We start from the raw sequence: 17397 nt of genomic DNA on the forward strand, positions 1-17397 counted from the left end.
AAACAAGCATGAATACGCGCGTCAAAACGCCGGAAAAAACGACCGAACGACCTACGCTCAGGTGTGAATGCAGCCTAAAGGCTGAACTTTTTGTGTCTTAAAAGAGATGTACAAGAATCCCCCCCCCCCCCCCTATATATATATATCAAACACCACTGACCAATGTTTAAGTGGCGCTTTTCTGCTGCTAGTGGGGCGCTTTTAACCCCCACTAGCGGACAAAGTGATTAAAACCGTCCGTGTTGCGGCGCACTATTCAGGCACTTCGGAAGCTTCCGCTGTCCATTCATTGCAATGGGCTTTACAAATCGCCCCAAAGATGCTGCTTGCATGACTTTTTTTTCTAACGTCCCGCAAGCGCACCGCCCAAGTGTGAAAGCACTCGGGCTTTCATATTCAGGTGGCACAGGAGGCAGTGTTCGGGTACTTTACAGGCGCTATTTCTAGCACTAAAATGCCTGAAAACTGCTTCATTGTGCAAGGGGTGTAAATCCGACATTCCTGTGTGGCTTGCATACAGCTTTTTTTTTTTTTTTTTTTTTAACAGGGGTCAATGCAAGTCGTGTTGAAGTTGCACCAAAATAGTCCAGGAACCTTTTGTCATTTCTGTCTGCTGCCCTGTTTCGTCTGTTATCAGGATAAGTAAGTCACTTCTGACAAGTTTTCGTGACACCATTGGATAAAAGGTGACAGGGGAGGCAGCTCCAGTGCACACAAGCCTATGATTGACAGTCTCAGCTCTGTTACCTGTGTGAAAGGGTAGTGTCCCTTCCCTCCAATCAGCTCTGAGAGCTCTCCTCACTGATTTTTGCACAGTGTAACTTTAGCTCCCCACTCTCTGCTTTTGAAGTGGATCCATGCCTTTCCTCCTGTAAGAACGGCAATCTGCCTTGTTTACATACCATCGTTCTGCCTCTGTGCCAGATGATTGGCGGGTGCTGGAGGACATTGAGTCCTTGGTACCCTACAGATCAGCTCCCGCTGTGTATAATCAGAGCTGGTGACCCAGACCTGGAAGTGTCAAATCACGTACTAGATGCCAGATCCGGCGCAGCAGTGCCACCTTGCCGCTGTATTAGTAAGTTTTATGTCTGCGGCAGGTGGTTAAAATGCACTGTGAAATGGAGATCGCCACACCTTTACAGGCTAAAGATCAACCACAAGAGCACAAGCCACTCGATCCAAACGCCCTTGAGCCAGTGAGGAAAACAAATTGTACGCCTACGAAGCGGCCTGGCCAGGCTGTATTTTGGTTTGTGTGTGTTTTAATTGTGTGTCTTTTTTTATATTTTTTTGTGTGTGTTTTTATTTTTTATTTTTTTTGTCCGATCGGACCCGGAGGTAGCTTGGGTGTAAACGGATACAAGTCTGTTTACATTCTGACTGCCCATAGAGAGGAGAATGTAGAGTCCGATTTGGGTCCGGATAACAGCTGGACACGATTGGACCTCTTGTGTGAAAGGGGCCTTAGAAGTTTTCAAATTCTACACCTGACACGCCTATAGATCCCACCTGGTCTGTACTGGCCATTGTTGCAGGGAATTGCCTCTCCTTTATTCAGAAGAAAACCTTATCGGGTCTGTAAAGATTGAGGTATATTTGTTTTTCACTCTTCAGTAAATTAACTTTTTTTTTTTCCATTTATTTTTAGGTGTGATGGACGATAAGGAAAGTGGGATTCCGATGTCAAGCGTGGATGTTGGTTCAGACGACCGCGTGACTCCAGATGCAAGGATCCATACCAAGCCAGAGATGAAACAGAAGTGTAACGACCCTTTGATTAGCGTGATCCAGAAGCTGACCGCCATGGTAAAGGGCGAGGAGACCGCTAGGGCCCTTGAAGGGAAAAAGCGTTCCTACCCAGTAGAAGAGGAAGAAGTGCAGTCAGTGTCCAAAATGGCGGACCTACCTGAAGTCGGCTCCAAGAGGGTCAAGGAGGAGACTACAACCAACACGACTGAGAGCCCTTCACAGAGCAGCAGGAAAGTCATGTTCTACCAGTGCAGCCTTTGCAAGTTTGTGTCTCCTTCTTTTGAAACGCTTGCAGCCCATGTGAAAAGTCACGGACAGCAGAATGAAATAATCTTAATGTGCTCAGAGTGCCACATGACTTTTAAATCCCACAGCGAGCTGGAAGCTCACATTAAAACGCACTGTGAAATGGAGGTCGCCGCACCTTCGCAGGGTAAAGACCAGCCACAAGAAGATAAGCCGCTCAGTCCAAAAGCCCTCGAGCCAGCAAGAAAAAAATGGTACGCCTACGAAGCTTACGGCCTTTACCGCTGCCTGATCTGTCGCTATACCTGCGGCCAACAGCGAATGTTGAAAACGCACGCTTGGAAGCACGCTGGGGAGGTGGACTGCTCCTACCCCATATTTGAGGAAGAGAACGAGTCTGCCAGCTTACCGGATTCCACCGTTGCGCACACGCCTCAAGGAAGCGAGTCGGTGCTGTCTGAAAACGCTGACCTCCAACAGCATGAGCAGAGCTCCGGCGCTCAGGAACAAAGCGTGGTGCCGAAAGACGTTCCAATAAAGGAGGTGGAAACGCTAAGCCAATCGGCCGCTCCCTTGACGGAAGTAATCGTAGTTGATGATGCCACACCAGAGTCCGATCAGGATAGCTTTCTGAGAGAGAGCCTGCTCTCGTCCGCTCAGAAAATAATCAGCTGTAGCCAAAACACAAAGGGCCACGTGAATGTGATTGTAGAACGCCTGCCAAGTGCCGAGGAAAACGGTTCACCCAAACCTTTTCTGTTGAATGCAGACGATGAAATCGAAAAGAAACTCGATTCCCACCTCGGTGCGTCTGTCGAGCTTGAAAACGTTGTAGAAAGCGAAGAAATTATTATCGGGTGGAGTAACCCTGTTAAGAACGGCTCGGATTTTGGCGTTACCGATGAGAATTCACCTCCGGTACGGAGGAGGACCAACTCGGAGTGTTTGAGGCTTCATTCATTGGCTGCTGAGGCACTGGTGACCATGCCTATCCAAATAGTGGAATGTCCCAAATCCAGCCTACGGCTTATCCACGATCCTGATCCCATTGATCCAGACACCGGGCAGAGAGACGCTGACCAGACCCACGGCACTTGTCCAAAGGTGGAATCCTCCAAGGTCCCCGAGGAGCTAAACCAGAAAAGCGAACTGACTCAGATCCCAATGAAAGCGGGGATTAGCACGTCTTTGCTGAAAGTGATTGAGAAACTAAGGGAAAGGACTGATCAGAATGCCACAGATGACGACATTCTGAAAGAGTTGCAGGACAATGCCCAGAGCGAGAATGCCAGCGACCTTGGCTCCGGCAATGGCCTTGTGGAGTACTTACCTCGCGCTGAACGCCCTTTCCGATGCCGCCTGTGCCATTACACCAGTGACAATAAAGGTTACATTAAGCAGCACTTGCGTGTTCATCGGCAGAGACAGCCCTACCAGTGCCCGATTTGCGACCACATAGCGGAAAACAGCGGCGACCTGGAGAACCACATGATCAATCATTGCAAGGCGATCAAATACGAGTGCAAGAATTGTAATGAATCCTTTTATTACAAGGTAGCTATCTTTTTGTGGTGACTACTCGCTCTGGGTGCTTTTTTCTTTTTTTTTTTTTTTTTAAAGTAAATGGTATGTGGTTTTTAAGATATCCAGTATATATCAACATTTTAAATAAAAGTCCAGCATTTGGGTTTGGCCTTTCCTCTAATACCTGAATCCTACAAAAAAAAATCCTGCATTATTATTATTATTATTATTATTATTATTATTATTATACAGGATTTTTTATAGCGCCAACAGTTTATGCAGCGCTTTACAATATAAAGGGAGACAATACAGTTACAATACAATAAAATACAAGAGGATTAAGAGGGCCCTGCTCAGAAGAGCTTACAATCTAATAGGGTGGGGCAGGTGGTACAAAAGGTTGTAACTGTGGGGAATGAGCTGATGGAAGTGGTAAATGATTAGTTGGAGACGTGGCTTCCCTGAAGAGGTGAGTTTTCAGGGATCGCCTAAAGGTAGCAAGCGTAGGGGATAGCCGGACAGGTTGATGTAGTGAGTTCCAGAGGATGGGAGAGGCTCTGGAGAAATCCTGGAGATGAGCATGGGAGGAAGAGACAGAGCTTGACAGTAGGAGGTCCCTTGTCATCCTTCTAGTATGAATGGTCTAGGCCAGCGATAAGCAATTAGCGGACCTCCAGCTGTTGCAAAACTACAAGTCTCATCATGCCTCTGGGTGTCATGCTTGTGGCTGCCAGAGTCTTGCTATGCCTCATGGGACTTGTAGTTCTGCAACAGCTGGAGGTCCGCTAATTGCATATCCCTGGTCTAGGCCAGTGATGGTGAACCTTGGCACCCCAGATGTTTTGGAACTACATTTCCCATGATGCTCATTACTCTGCAGTGTAGTTAAGCATCATGGGAAATGTAGTTCCAAAATATCTGGAGTGCCAAGGTTCGCCATCGCTGGTCTAGGCTTCTCCCTTTCAGCCATTAGATGGTGTTGTGCATAAAATGAGTACAGGCATACCCCGCTTTAAGTACACTCACTTTACATACACTCGCAAGTAAGGACATACCTGTGAGTGTATGTAAAGTGCCTTACAAGCACTGTACAGACATTTTGCAGCCACAGTAGAAGGAGCTGAAGCTCAGAGAGCATAGCCCACCCTGTTCCAGTGTGCCCCTGTCACCCCCACTACAGCCCCTGAGACCTTAACTACAGCTCCTAACACCCCCACTACACCCCCTGACCCTCCACTACACACTATAAGTGTAAAAGGGTATTGTTTCACTTTAAGTACATTTTCGTTTTACATCCATGCTCTGGTCCCATTGTGTACTTAAAAGTGGGGTATGCCTGTATAACAAGCAGTAGTAGAAGACCTTGTAAGGGCCCTTTTTTTACACGGGACGGATCCGTGATGATCCACCCCGTGAACCTCTGCTTGCTCAGAGCTCCATTGATCCCCGCTGAGCCGGTGGATGACAGGGCGGTCCCCGCACACTGTGCAGGGACCGCCCTGTCAGATCTCCGCTCTCCCCTATAGGGGGATCGGATGAACACGGACCGTCTGTCTGTGTTCATCCAATACGCAGACAGATGGAAAAATGCATCTCTAAATGGTGATAATCGGTGTCCTGATAATCAGTGCAGTCCCAACAGTGCCGCCTCCTCCGCACACATCGGTGAAAGAGAACAATTACCTGTTTGAAATATTTTGTAGCAAACTATGATTTTTATTTTATTTATTTTTTCAAAATTGTTGTTCTTAATCTGTTTATCAAAAAAATAAAATAAAAACAGTGGCGATTAAAGGGGTTGTAAAGGTACATTTTTTTTCCCCCTAAGGCTGCATTCACATCTATGCGACAGCGGCGTACGGCGTACGAGGCGTATTTTGCCGCGAGTGTGTATCCTTTTTTTTTTTTTTCAGATTCTTCCCATTGCTGTCAATGGGCGAACGCCAATGTCGCCTGAAAAAAAGGGTCCGGGACTTTTTTTCAGGCGTTCGGCGTCTATGAGATGTGAACCATCTCCATAGACGGCAATGGGAATTCTCCCCTCTAGCGGCAGAAGCGGCCGGCGTCGGGCATTTTGTCGCATAGATGTGAATGGAGCCTAAATGGCTTCCTTTCCCTTAGTGCAATCCTCCTTCACTTACCTCATCCTTCCATGTTGCTTTTAAATGTTCTTACTTCTTCTGAGAAATCCTCACTTCCTGTTCTTCTGTCTGTAACTCCACACTGTAATGTGAGGCTTTCTCCCTCCCTTGGACTACAGGAGAGTCAGGACGCTCACTAACACACAGCTCCTTTCTCTATCTGCAACGTAGAGAGCGTCCTGACTCTCCTGTAGTCCAAGGGAGGGGGCGAGCATGACACTCCACACCAGGGAGAAAGCCTTGCATTACTGTGTGGAGTTACAGACAGAAGAACAGGAAGTGAGGATTTCTCAGAAGAAATAAGGACATTTAAAAGCAAAATGGAAGGATGAGGTAAGTGAAGGAGGACTGCACTAAGGGAAAGGAAACTATTTAGAGGGAAAAAAATTGTACCTTTTACAAGCCCTTTTAAATACCTCCAAAAGAAAGCTCTATATGTGTGAGATAAAAATGTCGTCCTATGGGGGTACAGTGTTCCATGACTGAGCAATTGTCATTCAAAGAGTGACAACATTAGAAGCTGAAAATTGGCCTGGGCAGGAAGGGGGTAAAGTTTCTGGCAGACAAGTGGTTAATGAGCCTTGTGTTTCCTAGGGGCATGGATACATTGCTGTAACAGTCATCATGCTACAGCCATGTGTGGAACCCGTTGAATGTTACAGCTAGCATGTAACCGTGTCCTGTATATTTTTGATGACAACCTTGGTAGCCCAAAGAATGTTTTCATTCTTTTTTTTTTTATTCGGTAATTATATGTAACCCTTTTACAGAGCCAGTTGAGGACTCATGAGAGGGAGCACCGGAAACTTCTAGACTCGGGATCTTCTGCCAGTGACGACGCACAGCTCTGCACAGAGGAGACAGAAGAGAGCTTTTCCCTGGAAGGTGGTATGTTGTCTGAATTCTTAACCAAAGGAGTTTTATTATCCACAGCAGACAACAATACCACTGTGAAACCAAGTTGGCCTGAAGCTAGAATAAAATTAATTGGTTCGGCTTTTAAGTGGTTGTAAATCTCAGACATAAAATATGAACAAAGCATATCCCTCTATAGCAGGGGTCTCCATACTTTTAAAGCAAAGGGCCAGTTTACGGTCTTTCTGACTTCAGGGGGGCCAGATTCTGACCAGTTGGGGTAGAAAATGCCCCAGGGCCGAGCATCAGTGAGAATAAACATGGCCCCAGTGTTGTTGGGCAGTAGGAGGAGGAATAGTGCTCCATCATTGCTTTTAGTCTAAGAAATAGTACCCCATTGTTGGTGCCATTGGGAGGAATAGTGCCTCATATCATTGGGAGCAATACTGCCCCAAGGGCCGGATGAAGGCTAGCAAAGGGCCACATCCGGCCCTTGGGGCACAGTTTGGAGACCCCTGCTCTATAGCATGGGTCTTCAAACTACGGCCCTCCAGTTGTTCAGGAACTACAATTCCCATCATGCCTAGTCATGTCTGTGAATGTCAGTGTCTTACAATGCCTCATGGGATGTGTAGTTCTACAACAGCTGAAGGGCCGTAGTTTGAGGATCCCTGCTCTATAGTGTGTACTTGTCTCATCACAGAGCACTAAGTGGCCATAGGATCATGTGCAGCTGGGAAGGGTTGTAGTAAAGGAAAACTGTTACCGTGCTCAGCATGAGTTCCTTTTAAAAGTAAACTGCACCTAGACTACAGTCCTAAAATTCAGTTCATAGTGTCACTAAACTCCGGGCACCCGGTCGCAATTGTGACCTGAGGCCCGCCGGTAATTGAGGCCGCGGCTTTGTGGCCTATAAAGCCGCGGCCTCAATTACCGGCCGTCGCAGGCCCGCCGTGATCGCGAGGTGGGGGCGCACGGCTGCACATTGAGGCCGCGGCTTTGCAGCCTTGTGAAGGCCCAAGCTTCCTTCTGTGACCTGACGCCATCTGGTGGCAGCAGTTCTTAAAGTTTTTTTTTCACTGCCATCTCCTTCCCTCTAATTAGAACCCCCAAACATTATATATATATATATATATTTTTTTTTTATTCTAACACCCTAGAGAATAAAATGGCGGTTGTTGCAATACTTTCTGTCACGCCATATTTGCGCCGCGGTCTTGCAAGCGCACCTTTTTGGGGAAAAAATACACTTTTTATTTTATTTATAAAAAATAAGACAACAGTAAAGTTATCACAATTTTTTTTTATATTGTGAAAGATAATGTTGCGCAGATTAAATTGATACCCAACATGTCACGCTTCAAAATTGCGTCCGCTCGTAGAATGCCGACAAACTTTTACCCTTTAAAATCTCCATATGCGACGTTTAAAAAATTCTACAGGTTGCATGTTTGAGTTAGAGGAGGTCTAGGGCTAGAATTATTGCTCTCGCTCTACCAATCGCGGCGATACCTCACATGTGTGGTTTGAACACCATTTACATATGTGGGCGCCGCTCAGGTATGTGTTCGCTTCTGCGCGCGAGCTTGGCGGGACGGGGCGCATTTTCTGGCTCCTAACTTTTTTAGCTGGCTCCTAGATTGCAAGCAAATTTGTCAAACTTTGCTCTAAACCCACATCCTAAAAAAACAATCAAATGGCGCATTACATGTTCAGACTCTCTCTGTCATTATGAGATTCCTTTTCTGTATTCTGCAGATTTTTGATCTGCTGCTCTCCATCTCCCCCTTCACTCCACGTCCCCAATTCAGATAGGGGATTTTACAGAGCAGTGTTGGCAACTCTGCACATGCTCAGTTTCTATGCTGAGCATTTCCTTCTATCGCATCTGAGAAGCCCATGTGACTTTAGAGTCACACATGTGGGCGTATACACAGTGCTAAGTGACAACCCTCTCCTTCCCTCCCTCCTTCATGACCACTACCCATCTAAACACAATGGGGAGGGGCGGGGTGTTGCATGTAGATTAATGAAGGCTTCTCCTCCCCTGGCAGAAATTCACCCACACCTTGTTGGCAAAAAATAATAAAGATTTGGTTTCAAAAATACTGTATTTGTATGACAATTTTGAAAACAGTTTATTGATATTAATTATATATTTTTACTCTGTATTCCAAAGGCTGTTTTTTATTTTTATTTTATTTTGAACATGTGACCAGCAGCAGAGGACTAAGAGGCTCCTCCTGCTTATGTTTCCCTGCAGACAGGCTGGGAAAGAGCTGGGTCATGTGACAGCTCTGTATATCGATTAGGAAAAAGGTACTTAGATTTTTTTTTTTTTATAAAATAATTACAATGACATCATCCACATACAGAAATAGAAGGGACAATGTAAAACATTGTGTGTGTTTTTAGTATCGCTTTAAGGTTGGAAAGACTTCCCCTTTGCACCCGCCTTTTCAACTATTTCCCTGTAGAGAATGAATGTATGCTGATCATTTTTATTTTTTTCTCTTTTTTCCTATGCACTTTTTAGCCTTGTATTCATCTGGTGAACATATTGTTCAGAAGTGGTCCATTCCCATTGGGGGACAAGCTATGTTCCACCATAACCAGAATAACCAGTCAGAGGTGGTGCCTGTCTTCAAGGACCCAACCTGGAAGCCTTTCTATAGCTCTGTTCTCTCTGACGGGTCCTTCCCTTCACCCAATCCTGGCTTTGACTTTACATTAACCCAGGGGTCGACAATGTCCTTCTGTGACCTGGCGCCATCTGGTGGTGGCCGTTGGCATTACAAGTTAAACAGCAGTTCTAATGTAATTTTTCACTATTTTCACTGCCATCTCCTTCCCTTTAATTGGAACCCCCAAACATTATATATATTTTTTATTCTAACACCCTAGAGAATAAAATGGCGATCGTTGCAATACTTTCTGTCACGCCGTATTTGCGCAGCGGTCTTACAAGCGCACTTTTTTGGGGAAAAAATACACTTTTTTAAATAAAAAAATAAGACAACAGTAAAGTTATCCCAATTTTTTTTTTTAATTGTTAAAGATAATGTTACGCCGAGTAAATTGATACCCAACATGTCACGCTTCAAAATTGCGTCTGCTTGTGGAAAGCTGACAAACTTTTACCCTTTAAAATCTCCATAGGCGACGTTTAAAAAATTCTACAGGTTGCATGTTTTGAGTTAGAGGAGGTCTAGGGCTAGAATTATTGCTCTCACTCTAACGATCGCGGCGATACCTCACACGTGTGGTTTGAATACCGTTTACATATGCCGGCGCTACTCGCGTATGTGTTCGATTCTGCGCGCAAGCTCGTCAGAACGTGGCGCGTTTTCTGGCTCTTAACTTTTTTATCTGGCTCCTAGATTCCAAGTAAATTTGTCAAACCCTGCATTAACCCCCCCCCACTCACTGGAGCGCTGGGATGTGGAGGGGGCGGGAGCGTCCAGCTCAGGCTCTCGGCGGCCCATTGAGAGGCTGAGCCGGTTGCTAGTCCAGGCATGTGGGCGGATCCCGACTCCATTGTCGCAATCTTTTCCGAGCCTGGATCGGCTCTAGTGTCAGCCGACAGCGGGCTTCAGCCCACTGTCTGCTGAAAACGGGTCACAGAAGTGAAGGCACGTCACAGGAGTGCAAAACAAGGATTCAGGGATCCTTTAGCACACAACATGCAGCCCCAGATGGCTATGAATGCGGCCCAACAGAAAATCATAAACTTATACATTTTTTTTTTTATAATTTTTTTTTTTGTAAAAAATGTGTTTATACTTGAACACAAGGCCCAAGAACCAAAGAAAAGTTTGACAGTGTCTCTTTGCCGGACTTTTTTGGTCTTCCCAAAGAAAATAAATCTCCCATTCTTCACAATCGCGCCTTATTCATATCGTCCGTTTTTGGCAGCACCTACAGTGCCTTGAAAAAGTATTCATACCCCTTAAAATTTTCCACATTTTGTCATGTTGCAACCAAAAATGTAAATGTATTTTATGTGATGGACCAACACAAAGTGGCACATTAATTGTGAAGTGGAATGAAAATGATAAATGGTTTTCAAAATGTTTTACAAATATGTGAAAAGTGTGGGGGGGACATTTGTATGGCGCCCCCCAGAGTCAATACTTTGTAGAACCCCCCCTTTCTCTACAAGTCTTTTTGGGGGTGTGTCTACCAGCTTTGCACATCTAGAGAGGGACATTTCTGCCCATTCTTCTTCTTTGTAAAATATCTCAAGTTCTGTCAGATTGGATGGAGAGTGTCTGTGAACAGCAATTTTCATGTCTTGCCACAGATTCTCAATGTGATTTAGGTCTGGGCTGTAACTGGGCCATTCTAACACATGTATATGCTCTGATCTAAACCATTCCATTGTAGCTCTGGGTGTACTTTAGGGTCGTTGTCCTGCTGGAAGGTGAACCTCCACCCAGTCTCGTCTTTTACAGACTCTAACAGGTTTTCTTCTAAGATTGTCCTGTATTTGGCTCCATCCATCTTCCCATCAACTCTGACCAGCTTCCCTGTCCCTGCTGAAGAAAAGCATCCCCACAATATGATGCCACCACCACCATGTTTCACAGTGGGGATGGTGTGTTCAGGGCGATGTGTAGTTAGTTTTCCGCCACACATAGAGTTTTGCTTCTAGGCCAAAAAGTTCAATTTTGGTCTCATCTGACCAGAGCACCTTCTTCCGCATGTTTGCTGTGTCCCCTCCCCCACATGGCTTCTCACAAACTGCAAACAGGACTTCTTATGTCTTTCTTTCAACAATGGCTTTCTTCCCACTCTTCCATAAAGGGCAGATTTGTTTAGAGACCACAAATAATTGTCCTGTAAATAAGGATGAAAGGTGGGACTTTGAATGAGGCAATTGACTTGTGGAGGTAGAGTGGGTGGGAAACATTATTTTCAACAATGATATGAAGCAAGTAAAGTTATTATTTATTTATTTACCAACGTATACCACGCAATTTTTTCCCCCTGATAATAGGGGGAAATCGCGGGTGCGCGCTATACGCCGATAGTGTACCTTGGGCTCGGAGGGGGACGAGCGCCGCCGCAATTCACAAGCCGTCTCTCCTGTTTACTCGGCTCTAACGTCACACACACACACAGTCCCGCTTCCGCCATCGGCAGTGGACCAGTGTTCTATCAATCACAGGAGCTGGTCCAATGCCGATGCCGGAGGCGGGACTGTGTATGTGACTGCCGCCGAATGAACAGGATGGACAGGAGACGACGGTTCGGTGATTCCCATCGCTGTATTTTGTACATTCTTCTTGACAAGGTTCTCATTTACACACATATGGAGGAAGTTCCGTACTAGGGCATAGGATGTCGAGAGTACTCGACAATGGCTGACAAGGCCTGAGCAGTCGCATAACCCATAGGAGCTCCTATGGCCTGTTGTCGCCTCTCCCTCCTTTCCCCTGCAGTCGCCACTGGATGACACAGGGGAGATGAATCATGTGACAGATACTATATATATATATATATATATATATATATATATATATTAGTTTTGCATAGGGACAAGGTGGTCTTGAGGTTTAAGATTTCCTTTTTGCCCAAAGTATTTACAGCTTTTCAACTCAACCCGGAAGTTGTTTTTCCATCCTTCTGTCTGACTCCAGTTTGCCAAAGGGAAATTTCCCTACATTGTCTGGCTGTGGTTTGGGAGTCTTTCAGCCACTTCTTAGATCAGAAGGACTGACTCCCCTTTTTATGATGCCGGATGGACACCAAAAGCGTACATTAGCTTATCGTTCCTCCATGTCTAGGTGGCTCGGACAACATATAATCTAATCCTATGTTCTCCAAAGATCGGGTTCTACCCTTTCCTTCAAGGCATGTTCTAATGGAGATGAATGCTTCTTGGTCTTTTTTGCCACTGGACAACTATTCCTGAGATTTTCAAGGCTGCTTCCTAGTCTTCTGCTCACATGTTATGGAAGTTCTACCAGGTGGATGTTTCAGCCTCATCTGATGCTAGGTTTTGGTTGGGGCAAGGTTTTGGCCAAAGACTTTTCAGGTGGCTATTTAAGCCGAAGTTTGTCCCCAGTTCTGTTGTGTGTGTTTGTATTGCCCATCCCTCAATTGGACCGCTTTTGAACAAGTTCCTGTGTCCATAAACTAAAAGAGAAATTTTTGGACTTGCTGTAAAATCATTTTCTTGGAGTCCATTGAAGGACACGGGTCCCCCACCCCCTCTGATCATGCTCTTGATGCTGCTTTGCAACAAAACAGAGGCTTGCTGGTAGCAGGTTTTTATTTTTTTGTTTGCCATTGTCCAATCCTCCTGTAGGCGACAATATAACCTGTGTGTCTCTTAATTGACTCCAAGAAAAGTTTTTTTCAGGCTTTTTTGTTTTAACAATATAGCTGCAAACATTTTTTTTGTACACATAATATATCACTGGAAACCTGAGGAATCTTCTCTCCCTTCACTAGTGACTCTCTTTTCTTTGTAACCGCAGGTAACAAATCCAGCATGACAAAAGTATATCGGTGTGATGTGTGCAGCTACACTAGTCCTACATACGTTGGTGTTCGCAATCACATAAGAATTCATACTTCTGATAAGCCTTATAGGTATGTGACCGTCTTCTTGCTTTTTCTGATTGCATTTACCTCCTTGGGGTTTTAACCAAAGCAACCTCTGCACTCCTGATGTGGTGAAACTACAAATCCCATCATGCATGCTTCTGGTATTCATGCCTCTGGCGGTCAGTTTTGCAAAGCCTCATGGGACTTGTATTTCCACAACCTGTAAAATTCCAAGGTTTGCTACCCCTGCATTAGAGAACCCAATCGCTAAAATCTCATATAAAGTGGTTCTAAAGGCGCAAGGTTTTTGTATGCATAAAAGAAAAGAAACTCGGTGCAGGAGCTCCCCCCTAATACTTATCTGAGCCCCATCGCGATGTGCGCTAGAGCCTCGGCTCTCCCTCCTCATTGGCTAAGACAGCAGTGGGAGCCACTGGCTTCTGATGCTGTCAATCACCACTAGTTAGCCAATGAGGAGAGGGGACGGGGCCGAGCTGTAGCTCTGTGTCTGCATGGCTCGGGAGCCCCCCCGCCAGCAGCGGTTTCCTCTGGGGGCACTTGGCAAGTGGTAGGGGCCTGGAGTTCCAGCGGGGAACCTGAGAAGACGGAGGATCTAAACTGTTCTGTGCAAAACCATTACACAGAACAGGTAAGTATAACATGTATGTTGTGTGTATGTGTGTGTTTTATTTTTTAAAAACCTTGCCTTTAACCATCTATACTGATAATACTTTTCTAAATAAGAGGAAGCCCCATTTGTGTCTAATTGTGTTTGTTTTTTTTTTTCTTGATAAAATATCCCCATCTGTGTTTTGCATATTGGCAGGTGTTCGCTGTGTGGCTATGTTTGCAGTCACCCTCCATCCCTAAAATCACACATGTGGAAGCATGCCAGTGATCAGAATTACAACTATGAGCAAGTAAACAAAGCCATCAACGAGGCAATGTCACAGAGCACTCGGTATGTAACATAACATTGGAGGTAAACTGCAGTTTGGTCGTGGTAAAGTAAAAAATGTAAAAAAAAAAACGTGTGTGTGTGTTGTGTTTTTTTTTTTGTACAAAGTTTAGAACAGTTTTTTTTTTATGTGGCTTTTTTTTTCCTCTTTTTCTGAGCATAAGCATATGTTCACCATGAAGAATACAGCGAATCAGATAGTCCCCGGCAGTCTCTATGACCTTCGGAGGCCAGGCGTGACGCTATGTCGTCGCGTCCGGCCCCAGCAGTTGTAAACACTGCTGTGTATTCAACTGGAAAGCCAGGATTTTTTTTTTGTTTCCTAGAGGAGAGATGTGGGGACTTATAGACCCCCCGATCTCTACATAAAGAGGACCTGTCATGCCCTATTCCTATTACAAGGGATGTTTACATTCCTTGTAATAGGAATAAAAGTGATCAAAAAAAATTAAAGGTGAAAGTGTAAAAATTAAAGCACCCCCGTCCCCACACGATCAGTGACTTATAGTGCGACTGCAAAATTGCGGCGGACAAACTGACACCTTTGACATTTTGTGGGAGCCAGTGACACTTAATACAGTGATCAGTGCTTAAAAAAAAATGCACAGTCACTGTACTAATGACACTGGCTGGGAAGGGGTTAAACATGTAGGGCGATCAAAGGGTTAAATGTGTGCCTAGCCAGTGTGTGGTGTTTTTACTCAGGGAACTGATGGATTTTATTCCCAGCATTCCAGCCTCTCTGTGTATATATATATATATATATATATAAATAAATTTCACATGATTCTACACAGAACGGCTGCCCTGTAGCAGTAAAGTTGCTGTGGGGCGGCTGTTAAGTGGATAAGCAGCTTTGGCTGTACTTTCCTGTGGATCACAGGAGTGTAGTCCATTCTGCACTCCTGTGACCCATTTTCAGCAGACAGCGGGCTGAAGCCCACTGTCTGCGTTCATCACAGAGCTGGGCAAGATCGCAACAATGCCTGGACTGCTGAGTCGGCAGCTCCTGCCTTTTCACATTCCAGTGAGTGTGGGGGGCAGAGCAGACAGCGGTGACTGACAGTTCCCAGCTCTCTGCTCAGGGAGCCCAGAGAACTAAGCAGCTGGCGGTCTGAGAGCCGGTGGGGCCCAGATGCTACATCCACCTAGGTAAGTATGATTTAGAAAAAATAAAAACCATACTTCTTTTAACTTCTGTCTCTTGCTTAGACTTGGGAAGGAACATGTGATTAGAGACTTCTCACACACACGCTGTGCCATATATGGTTGCTCTGATATTTTTTTTTAATGCAATATATATATATATTTTAGGCTCCAGCAAGACCCTTTGAAAAAGCAGACACCGGAAGATTTCTCCACAGCAGTGGACAGCGACCCTCCCATTTCTGCGAGTCGTCCAGCGGCAGAAGCAAGTTACGTTGAGAACCAAAGCGCCAGCCTGTCACAAGGCGGCTCGTGCAGCGCCGAAAAACTACAAGGCCAGATGAGGCCCGACACCGAGCTGTGCGTTCTGCTATTTTGCTGTTGCATTTGCGGGTTCGAGTCCACCAGTAAGGAACTTCTGATGGAACACATGAAGGCACACGAGGGAGAGATCATCAACATCATATTGAATAAGTCCGAATCCACATCCTGAATCTGGAGCTCTGCAACGCCGAAAAACCTTGAGATCCAGATGTCTTGTGGAGTCTGTTAACTTATTATTTTTCTTTAAGTAAAGGGCACGCACTCTAGAAAAAAAGGTACCATTTGTCACAAGGAATAGATTATATAAGCACTTCATTTTTTTGGCCAAACCAGCTTTTATTACTTATTAGAGTATATCCAGACAACAAGTAAAAGTCACTGCCAATTGATGTTTAGGAGTCACGACTTTGACTTCTCAGTCTGGCTCGGATGTCGTCGTCCTTCTGGTTTAAAATTACAGCCTCTTGTCACATGATGCTGTGCAACGTCTCCAGCTCCGATGTGCGTAGGTAATGCTTAGGGCGAGGCTTGAGCTGGAACCAGCGAGCGCACTGGTCTGTATTTTCACAGGCTTGGCATCCACAAAGCACTTACAGATTCTGTAGTTCACATGCAGATTAGGTTGGTGGTAAAAGATGAAACTTTGAGTCCTTTTTGCTCAGACGGCGTCTTCAGAGTCCATTTACATGGAACAAATGATCGCATTTGGTTGGAACATTTATTTTAAAATTCTCTGTTGGCCCTAAAAGGTGTTTTTTTTTTTTTTTTTTTTTTTGGATGAGTTGGAGAGAGCGCTATTTTTGTTTCCGTTATTTAAGGACGAGATGTTTGCAGGCAAAACTTGTTTGAGGGAATGAAATAATTTTATTTTTTTGCTATTTTGCCGAGTAGTTTTGTAGTAGCTGAGCTTGGTGTGTAACTTTATTTTTTTTTTATACATTTAGAAGGTTATTGATAAATAATACAAGTGAGATATCGTAATGGAAAAACATTGAGACTTGCCACAATTTTTTTTATTACTTTTATATATGCTAGCCAAACAATTTTCTTATTCAATTTCCTTCAACTGTGTAGTGGCCTGCCTGATTGCATACAAATTGAAAGTGTTTAGATTAAACCTCATATGGTTTTGGTAAATCTATAGAAGAAAATTGTATAAGGTATGGCCAGCTTTAGACCCGGTTCACACTGGGGCGACTCGTCAGGCGACGCAGCCACCTGACAAGTCGCGTCGTATTCTAGTGAATAGAACCGTTCTAATAGGAGGGACGCAAGTCGCTCCAACTTAGAAAAAGGTTCTTGTACTACTTCGGGGGCGACTCGGGGTGACCTGCATTGACTTCTATACAGAAGTCATTTTGCAAGTCTCCTTAGATGTCGTCTTCATGTCGCCTGGCCGAGTCGCCCCCGAAGTTGTGCCGCCCCTGTGTGAACCGGCTCTTACTGGGGTTATATTTACGAAAACTGGAGAGTGCAAATCTGGTGCAGCTGTTGTGCATAGGAGCCGATCAGCTTCTAACCTCAGCTTGTTCAATTAAGCTTTGACAAAAAAAAAAAAGTGGAAGCTGATTGGTTTCTATGCAGAGCTGCACCAGATTTTGCACTCTCCAGATTTAGTAAATCGCCTCCAATGAGTGTTTAGTAAGGCAATTTGGAGAGCCACAATGTTGGGCTATTGTTCTGGATCAGCTTTAAGTATACTGGAGCTAGGTCACCGACTTCAAGATTAAAGCTGAACTCCAGGCAAAAGACGAATACGTACATTGGGAGGCGTTTTAGCTGCCTAATGATTTGTAATTTTTTATTTTTTTTCAGCCAGTCCTGAGATTTGCACAGGCCTGCTAGATGGCAATCAAGATTAGTGAGCTATTTTTCTCTGCTGCAGTTGTTGGGGCC

The 17397-nt window shown here is 44.9% G+C and overlaps 1 protein-coding gene across 3 annotated transcripts in view; it reads left to right on the plus strand.

Annotated features, from left to right (window-relative positions):
- ZNF507 (zinc finger protein 507) overlaps positions 1-16492 on the plus strand; it is a 33910-nt gene extending 17418 nt beyond the window's left edge. For 2 of the 3 annotated variants that reach the window (XM_040329496.1, XM_040329497.1), the window contains exons 2-6: positions 1652-3552; positions 6434-6551; positions 13004-13118; positions 13900-14034; positions 15346-16492. In XM_040329496.1, the coding sequence (XP_040185430.1) occupies positions 1657-3552; positions 6434-6551; positions 13004-13118; positions 13900-14034; positions 15346-15670 (2589 nt within the window). In that variant the 5' untranslated portion in view covers positions 1652-1656 and the 3' untranslated portion in view covers positions 15671-16492. The remainder of the gene's footprint in view (positions 1-1651; positions 3553-6433; positions 6552-13003; positions 13119-13899; positions 14035-15345) is intronic. The other variant, XM_040329498.1, reaches the window with a different exon arrangement.
- Positions 16493-17397: the final 905 nt, after the last annotated feature.

This window comes from Rana temporaria, chromosome 11, assembly GCF_905171775.1.
Source record: "Rana temporaria chromosome 11, aRanTem1.1, whole genome shotgun sequence".
Classification (NCBI taxonomy): domain Eukaryota; kingdom Metazoa; phylum Chordata; class Amphibia; order Anura; family Ranidae; genus Rana; species Rana temporaria.